Raw genomic sequence first — 9,695 nt, 5'->3', positions numbered from 1 at the left:
TACTACTATACTGAAGTCCAGGAATTACATACACTGACACCAACATGCGTGTGAAATGTTGTGCTCCTGGGACCTGTAGTTCTATGGGTTTACAGCAGCACACTGCCACAGGTGTGGGATGATTGAGCTGGCTTGGTGTAGAGTTCTCCAGCCAACCAATCCCCGTCGGTCTGCTGCAAATAGATAACAGCCCCTCTTGCTGAAGGGTTCTGGTCATTTATCCATTTGTCATTTATCTCATTGCCTCTAAGAGCGCTGGTGCTTGGAGTCATTCATGTTCTGCTTCGGTGTAAGCTGCATGCATGAGGTTCTGGGTGGGATTCCCTTGTCTGTTTGTTAGTGTGAACAGTGATGTGTTCAGACATTAAGTGTGAACTGTCCCGTTGTTTTTCCCTTGTCTAATGTTCCTGCCTGTTTCCATCTTGGGCTAGCCAACCCCTTAGGTTACAGTGTTGGGGCATCCCTATTAGGATGATCATTGATCACCCCACTTGTAGGCGGGGTTCCCTTTTTGGGGTTTTAGTTGTCTTGTTAGAGTAGGGACTCGAAAGATACTAACTTATTAGATATTTATAAGTGATGATCGTTCCTATGTAAGAGAACAGGAATGATCATCACTGGGATGACAGTTGTCCTGTGTAAAAGGGCCCTAACTCCAGTAACCGAGGCCTTTTACAGGTCTTTCTAAAAACTCTAATGCAGAGAAAATTTTTTTTGCCAACATCAATTCCCTGGTTGCCTTAGGGCTCATGCACATGACCAGGTTACAGCATGTAGGAAGGATGTTTCCATATATACCATACCTGATGGATGTGCACAGTAGTATACAGGGGCTATAAACCTTTGTACTAAGGAAACCAAAGGCCCTTTTACGCACAACGATTATCACTTAAAATTTGTCCCAACGGCCAAAAATGAGCAATGACCATTACATGTAACCGCGGGTATCGTGCACTTTTCGTTTGAACAATGGATTTTAGTTCACTTAAAATCCATTGTTTAGCCACTGAAAGACTGTACAAATACATTCCGTTTGAATGTATTTCGCTCATCTTGCAATAGATGAGCATCTTTACACTACCCTTGAGGAGAGCAATGGAATGTGTTGGCAGCCTCAAGGAGAACAATGGAATGTGTGCAGCTGTTTACACAGCTAGGCATATGTTTAAAACACACACTGGGCTCGGCAAACAACTCCGGGGGTCCTTTTACATGCAAAACAAGATAATAATGAGTTAATGGGCATTAATTAACCTCATCCTCCAAAGCACTCCAGCATAGGGTTTGAGTAAATCAGGCCACTACACTATATGTTAGGTCCTCTGGCTGAAAGCTGCTCCTGTCTATGACCCTAGCCTTAGGCAGAAAGGTTCTATGCAGTGAGCCCGAAAATTGCTATGGCTTCAGAAATTACAGATAGATCTTCTATCCTTAACCGTCTGGGTCCAGTGTATTACATCTGAGGAACTAGACGATTGAGCAATCTCCTACGTCTATACTTTTGCGATATTGGATCCTTTGCAGCTAAGCTCTCAGATTTGATCTGATAAGTTAGTTGAGACCCTTTGGGTCTCTGACGGTAAGGCTGTCTGTCCATGGGCAGGTTTGAATTGCATTCCCCGCGGTGATAATCCAGCCACGGGGAACGCAGTGAAAGCTCTCTGCAGCGGGTTACCGCAACGCCCAAGGACAGGCAGACTAATAAGTTCTCAATATTGTCTCTGGAATTTCTGTGAAGGAAGGTTAAAGGCAGGGGCGTAACTACATGGGCCCCCACTCATCACTATGGTTCTTGCAAATACAATCCCCAGTGGCATTGGAAGAACATTATGTAAGACATTCAATGGAAATAAAGACACAGACACAAAGATTTATGGAGAAAGAACATTTTATTTCTAGTTATAGGAGATAATAAATTTTATTATGGGGAATTTGGAGGCTGAGTTGATCCAGAGGAAGGCGAAAACCCTTTAAGGAAAAAGCCAATTATCCTTGTATAAAGGGAAAAAATTCCTTCCTGACCCCAAATATGGCGATCGGAACAAATCCCAGGATCGAAGCCGACATCTGATCTATCTGACTTTTTAAAATGTGTTATTGTTTTCATAAATCTATTACCATCTGTTAGTTTGAAATATAAAGTGTATTGAACTAAACCTATTTATAGACTGTGTTGATCCAGAGGAAGGCGAAAACCCCCTTTAGGAAAGAGCCAATCATCCTGTTTCAAGGGGGGAAAATTCCTTCCTGATCCCAAATATGGCAACCAGAATAAATCTCAGAATCAAACGCCAGCAGCTCACCTCCCTAGTGTATGTGATGTCAGCTAAAGTTTGTGTTTCATTTTTATGTTTGTATTATATTATTTATGTGGCTGTTTCCTTATAAATAAAACCTAACCCTATTTAAGGCTGTGAGTTGATCCAGAGGAAGGCAAAAACCACCTTGAGGTATGAGCCAATTGTCCTCAAGTTGGAAAAATTCCTTCCTGATCCCAAATATGGCGATCAGAGCAAGTCCCAAGATCAAAGCCGACAACTACACCTATCTGTGTGTGCGTACTCGTGTCTATGTATGTGTTTGTATTTATAATTGTGTTTAATCTGGTGTGGTGTAGGCTACTTACCCGGCCTGTGCCGAGGTCTTACTAGTAACCAGGAGTTCAGGGATAATAGTCACTCGGGCTATTTTTCCTGAACTCGCCAGCTACAAATCAAGCACAGGCCGCTCCTGGTGGTGTAGAAGGTCTTCAGGAGAGGATGATGTTCAAGTCAGCCGGAGGAGGTCAAGGTAGCTGATGTTAGCATGCAGGATACAGATGGTGGAGAGAGGATGTTGTTGGTAAGCGGAGCTCTTCTACAGCAGCAGAGTCGCAGGTTCAGGAGACAGTTGACGCGGGCTTAGTCTATAAGAAATAAGAGAGAAAATTGTTAGTTTTACCAGTTGTGGATACAAACAAGTGAACTACTGCAATATGACGATTTGTATCAGGAGCTGATTTATATTTGATATACAAAAAAAGTTATTTTCTGCAACTGTGACTCTACTATGAGTTATTAGCAGTTTTGTGATTGTGGAAGCCATAATGGAGGCCATATTGCTTGCCAACCAGATATATCAAAATCTCAGAAGGGAATGACTCAAAGGGGGAAAATTACAGGGCATTTTATGCCAGATTCTGGCATAAAAGGTCAAATCATTTGGCAGAAGCCCAGCTGTTCTGTTGCAGTGTATTAATGGTAGGTGTCCTTTGTGTATAGGAATGTATTGTTGTACAGATAGGTATGTGTAGGTGTACAGATATAACTTACCAGATGGTTGTGGCTTCCTTCACAATCGGATTCTTCTCATCATCCTAGGAAGAAGCAGAAACATAATTATTGGAAAAGAAATAAAAATGTAGCTGAGGAGGGAAAAGACTGCGGACCAGGCATGGTGACACGAAGCAGGGTTATTATATGACCACCTGTGCTGTCTGACACAAGAGGAACAATAATGATGAACACAGAGGTCAAAATGAAGAACATTATCCCTAGAGGAGGAAGATCTTACCGGGTCCAACTTGGTGAAGTGTACGATAATCCGTCTATCGGGTGAAGGGGTGTCTTATCCTCCAGCCACAGCATGTCCCGATTCTCCAAAACTTCCCTGAATGGTTTGAATGGTGGCCGTGCTCTTTTAAGTTCCAGCACCTCCCAATCTATGGTGTCGAAGAACTGGTGACCTCGGATGTTCCTGTAGACACCCAGCCTCTCCTCAGGCTTCTTACGTAGCAGTCTCTCCAGAAGATGCTTCACATCAGCATCAAGCCAAGGTGGGAATTTTGGCTCCTTTCTGGTGATGGCTTTGATGACCTTTCTCCTGATGGAGCCGTAATAGAAAGGGGACTGTCCTGCCGCCATCCAGGATACGACAATTCCCAGGCTCCACCAGTCGACTGCTGTGTCGTAGTCTTCTTCAAGAAGCACTTCTGGGGCCATGAATTGAAGTGTGCCCGTCACTCCACTGATCTTGTTAGACGAGGTGACACCGTCTTGGGCCAGCCCCAGGTCAATCAGGCGGATGTGTCCAGATCTGTCCAGCATGATGTTGTCTGGCTTTATGTCACTGCAATGAAAAAAAGAGACATGTTAATCTGTTCATTGATACAGAGGTCTTAGGTATGTACCACAGAAAAAAGGCCTAATTGAGGATTCTGGGAAAGTCTGGAACCCATTGCAAGGAAAAAGAGAAATGTGGAAAAGTTTTGCTTACCGATGGACGATGCTGCATTGATGCAGGAACTGGAGACCGCATGCTATCTCCGCTGTGTAAAATCTGAGAGAAGAGTGTAGTATCAATGACATGAAATCAGTCCGCTGACATCATGTCACCATCAAAGTGTCCGTCACCACCAGAAGAGAAGAGGCAGCCTGTATGCCCTCCACTCTTCTATATTTGTCATGTCACCCTCAGTCCCCCCAACCCCTGGTTAGTCATTTACTCACCTCACATGGTTGATGTCCAAGCTGCCGCACATTTTGATCAGCGCTCCTAGGCTTCCTCCAAGCAGATACTCTGTGATAAAGTAGACTCGGTCTGCAGACTGCTGTGCGGCATACAGGTGACAGATGAAAGGGCAGTCTTGGGCCTTCAGTAGTATCCGCTGCTCTCTCATTAAGATGTGTGGTTCGCTCCTTGTTTTGTTGACAACCTTGATGGCCATGAAGGTATTTCTTTCGGGGAATGATGCCAGGACCACCTCAAGAAAACAAATAGGAAATAATCACTGACAGCGACCAGAGGGGAAAATCATATACATTTATTGCATGAGGGATTTATCAATAGGCCGCTTTCAAATTGTGCAAGATTTGTGTGTTTTTAAAGAAAAAATGGGTAAATCGCACATTAGCGAGCATGATATTGGGCCACGTTTCACATTCCGATATCGCGCTTGGTTATGTGTAGGTAGCCTAAGGCTAGTTCCACACATAGCAGCATCTACATGAAAAGAGATGAAAATCATGCTGAAACAACATAAGTTGACATGAAGCAGAGTTACAATCCGCACCATAAGTCAATTTACACAATAGAGTTTTTTCCGTGAGCATAAGGCCTCCTGCAGCGGGCCGACTTACATTGCGAAATCCAGAGCGGGATTCCACCTACGGATTTCACAGCAAATCCAGCCCATAGCATGTTATGGCAAAACGCGATTTCCTGCCCATTAGAGGAAATTAATTGCGATTTTCGCAGGAAAGAAATCACAGCTTTCTGCGATTTGCTGCAGGCTACGCACGGCCGGCTTCCATTGAAGTTAATGAAAAAAGTCATCCATCATGCAAGCCATTCCGCAATCATCATTGCGGAATGGCCACAGGAGCCGTGTCATCGCCATAGCGACAGTGTGGCATCCTCTCAACTGCGCATGCTCCGGGCGGTACATTCGCAGCAGAGAAGGCCGCGTCATTGCCTAGCGATGGCGCAGTGTTCCATGTACTGCGGATGTGCCACCGGGGACATTGGCAGCGAAAGAGAAGATGCCAGATCGGTAACCTAGGGTCACCATATGAGCTGCGGATATATGGGTCATTGCTAAACGACGGCATGGGAAATACAAACAAGTCCTGCAAGGCTTTATTATCATAGCTGCTATAGTACAAGACCCCTACAGGGATATAAAAAGTGTAAAAAAGAAAATATAAAAATAATGTGAAAAACTAACAAATCATGTAAAACAAAAAAACCCCTCTTTTTTGTGTTCTTTACCTTATTTGTATAAATTTAAAAAAACGTAAAACCCCACATATTTGGTATCATCATATCTGTAACAACCCGTACAATTAATTTGAACACATTATTTATCCTGCACAGCAAAAAACAATAAAAAAAACTACAAAACAGATGCATAATGCTTATTTTCAACATTTTGCCTCCCAAAAATCACAATAAAAGTGATCAAAAAAGCCGTATGTACCCCAAAATGGTACCAATAAAGACTACAGCTTGTCACACAAAAAACCCTCACAGAGCTCCGTCCACAGAAAAATAAAAAAGTTATAGGACTTTCAATGCAGCGATGTGGGAAAAAATTTTCCAAAAAAGAGTTTTTACTGTGGAAAAGTAGAAAAACCCAAAACAATCATAAGAATTTTGGTATAATTGTAATCGTACCGACCTGCAGAGAAAATGTATCATGTTATTTATGCTGCATGATTAGCGCTGTAAAAAACACATAAAACGAGCAATGACAGAATTGATGGGTTTTCTCTCCCTGCTATCAAAAAACATTTCTAAAGTTGTACAATATAGTATATTTACCCAAAAATGGCACCAATGAAAACTACAGTTCGCTTTGCAAAAAACAACCCCTCAAGCGGCCATGTCGACAGAACAATAAAAAGTTATGGCTTTTGAAAAGTGGAGATAAAAGTCCCCCCAAATCATTGCGTTCTTATGCCCAAAATTGGCCGTATCCTTAAGGGGTTAAAGCAGCGATTATGGGTGACCGTCGTTCACACATCAGAGTCTTTCATCAGTATTTTGTGAGGCAAAAATGGAAAGTCCAAAGGAAGTAGAATGGGAAGATTTACATTTTGGCTTAAAAATACTAATGTAAAATCCCCCCGTGTGAAGGAGCCCTCACTGCGCCCCAACCCGAAAATACAAAGTTCTGGAACTTACCTTGCTGAAGCTTCCTCTGCCCAAGATCTGTAGGGCGGTGAAGCGACTGATATCAAAGCTGTGGTGTGGTGGTACGAGGTCCTGGCTGGTGCCCGGTCTTGGCCCCTCATCCTTAGGCTCATCCTCTCCGCTCCTCCTCTTCTTTATTTCCGTGAGTCCACTCACGCTGTCATCTTCTCTCTTTCTCTTTTCTCCAACTCCTCCGTGTCCATTGGACGCCATTATTCACAGTCTTGTACTCTTCAATCCAACCACTGCCGTCGTCAGTTGAAAGGAAATGGCAGTTGGCCGAGTGAAGGTCAAAGGTCAGGGAAGCTGCCAGTACTTTGCTTGCCAGTACCCTGCTCTGCCATATACACAGTGATGTGGGCACCATGAGTGATGGTCTAGTGCCCAATGAAACAGGGAAATTCATAGCTGGTTCTTCTAGTGCCACATTATTAATAGATGGGGTAGGGATGGCACTTCATTTCAGGGTTGGCAGCGGTGCCCATAGTTCATCAGAACTTCTGGAGTTTTAGAAAACTTGTAGTTGTGTGGAAATTTAAATGAACAGGGTGGAGAAATAACCCATAAATTGTACTACTGAGAGGGATAATAATGCCTGTGAGGGTCATTTTCTGCTCTATTCAATAAGTGTTCATCATCCAGATACATGATGTGTATTTCCATAGGTTACAATGGGCAGCGCCCTCGCCAGCGCAGATCTGGGTGTAGCGAGTGGAGATGCTTCTATGGAGGTCACAGAGGGATTCATCCACAATGGGGGTTTATAGTGAGGTATGAAATGTTAGAAAGGGGTCATATAGAAATGTTAGGAGGGTCTTATAAACAAGCAGTGGTGGTGAGAATTACTGTTGGGGGCTGTAAATTGGCACAGTAATGTGCATACGGCATTATAAGACTTTATTTAGATTGAGCCAATAAAGACTACTATATTAGACAAGTTTGTGAGTCCAATCTGAAGTCTGGGAGAAGGAGAGGTTGTGTACAAGATATCGCCAGGTTTTGGGCCTCGAAAGAAGAGCGTGTAGCGTAATACGCTCACTTCTGCACAGTGAATGAGTGTATTTAACACTTGCGCCTGTTCAGAAATGGAGCGTATTTGCGCAGGCACCACTCGTTCACACAAGCCGGAGGAATCACCGCACCTGATATAAAAGGATACATTGCCTAACATGGTGGCTGTGATTGCAGGTATGCGCTGCACTAAGTGCATTTCCGTGCGGGCAGATATGCGTGCTTCCACACCTCCCATAGACCTCTGTGGGGCTTTTTGGTTCGCAAACATGCACAAGATAAGGCAGGTCCTATTATTTTGCACCCACAGAAAAACAGGAGCAAAAAAAGAAAAGAAAGGGGGTAAAAAGCCCATTGAAATCAATGGGTTCCATTCTCCACGTATCACACTCATCTGTTTAAGCCCTTATATAAGGAGACCATACATCTTCATTTAGGTCAGACAGTCCCGCTTTGTGACCTTTTGTCCAGCTTTCCCAGGGTCGGGACATGGGGTCACCATTTCAAGACGTGGGATCCCCATTAAAGTGATTAGCAGCCAGGGTGCTGCAGCTACACAGCTGGTAATCACTGACTGGCACCGCTGCCAGATATAAACACTGATGGCAGTGTGTGCATCTGGGATCCTCTTCCGCTACTCCCCTAACTTCCAGGGAGTGCTAACACTGGAAGCCTTGGGAGCAGATAAGGGGGAGTGCCGCATAGTGAAAAATCAGCTGCAAGTACGAGGCTAATTTCTAGATTTTGACTGCCTTTTGCATGAAGAAATGCTGCAGAATTTGCTCCCCATCTTTTTTTAAATGGCTTTGTACTTTTTACAACAAAGGAGGTAAAAAAAAAAAGAAAAAAAATCATACGTTGTGATAAGCCACGCCCCTGATCACACCCCTTTGACCCTGAGAAAATCTGGTCACCCTAAATGCCTACTGTGAAGCTTCTTAAGCCCCAATGCAAACTCTGTGACAAGGCTCCCAGCTATGTCATTTATGACAGTGGTCTCATGTGGCATAAAGGGATCATTTGGTTCCCCTCATGTTTCCAAGTCCAAGTGCAAACTCTGTACCCCCTGTAGCTTGGATATGAAGATTCACATTTGCAATATCCAAGGGGTTGGACAAAAATATGGAAACACTGTACACAGTGCATACCTTAAATTACATGGAATTATAAAATGATGGTTCCATTCTTAGATCTGATGTTGAAAGGTAATGATGAAACAGGGAGAATTGAAATGGAATTATATAGAAAACCAACGTCTGGTAACACGATTCTACATGCCACTAGTGGGCATCCTAATAACACAGTAAGGGCTTATTCAGACTACGGTATATCGGCCAGGTTTTCATGCCCGGCCGATATACGGTGTCCCTCTCTGCAGGGGAAGGAGGCTAGAAGAGCCGGGAGCAGTGCACTGAGCTCACGCCCCTTCTCTGCCTCTTGACGCTATTTGCAATGGGAGGGGACAGGACGCAGGCAGAGCTGAGACCTGGAACTTAGCTCCGCCCCCACCCCTGAAGTCGCCCTTAAAGTGATACCCACAAGGGAATTTATAAGGGCAAAAAGAGCTTGTAGTGACCCAGTAAGTTATGACGCAGAAAAAAAAAAAGAAATATACCGTAGGTTGCAAGACCAAGGATACAAATAATCTATCTTTAACAGAACTGGTAAAAAAGTAGATATGATGGAAAGGGAAAAACTACTGGAGAATAAGAAAGGAATTCTGTCTTGGAAAAAGAGAAAGGGCTCAGTGTTCCCAACAGCCTACATACAACCGTGATTTTATAACATCAAAAAAGCTTTTTTTATATAGGTTCTTGCTAATCTTAAAACAAGATGAGATTATAAATGATAATCAATGTTTGTGGCGAAGAGAAATCAAAATGTAGGTAACATTCTATCACCCAGTTTATATGTATCAAATATAGAAAACATCTCACTGGTTGACATTTAAGGGTTTGTTTAGATGTGGGAACTCTTGTTGCAGTGTGTGGCATTTGGGTTTGAGAAAGGAG

At 43.4% G+C, this 9,695-nt stretch overlaps 1 protein-coding gene across 1 annotated transcript; it reads right to left on the bottom strand.

The window, feature by feature from the left end:
- Positions 1 to 3,310: 3,310 nt before the first annotated feature.
- LOC136619913 (protein kinase C delta type-like) lies at positions 3,311 to 3,957 on the bottom strand. The gene is made up of 2 exons (XM_066594637.1): positions 3,553 to 3,957; positions 3,311 to 3,355 (listed from the first exon to the last, which is right to left on the bottom strand). The coding sequence occupies exons 1-2, from the start codon at positions 3,900 to 3,902 to the stop codon at positions 3,331 to 3,333; spliced, it is 375 nt and encodes a 124-aa protein (XP_066450734.1). The 5' UTR covers positions 3,903 to 3,957; the 3' UTR covers positions 3,311 to 3,330.
- Between the last annotated feature and the right edge of the window lie 5,738 nt (positions 3,958 to 9,695).

This window comes from Eleutherodactylus coqui, chromosome 3 (assembly GCF_035609145.1).
Source record: "Eleutherodactylus coqui strain aEleCoq1 chromosome 3, aEleCoq1.hap1, whole genome shotgun sequence".
Classification (NCBI taxonomy): domain Eukaryota; kingdom Metazoa; phylum Chordata; class Amphibia; order Anura; family Eleutherodactylidae; genus Eleutherodactylus; species Eleutherodactylus coqui.
This window is presented reverse-complemented; position numbering and strand designations above follow the sequence as displayed.

Bases quoted from the DNA above. Each gene is read 5' to 3' on its own strand.
- LOC136619913 (XM_066594637.1), bottom strand. From the start codon at position 3,902: ATGGCGGCAGGACAGTCCCCTTTCTATTACGGCTCCATCAGGAGAAAG. The intron at 3,356-3,552 runs GTAAGATCTTCC...GCTTCTTCCTAG, and splicing joins ACTTCACCAAGTTGGACCCG to GATGATGAGAAGAATCCGAT.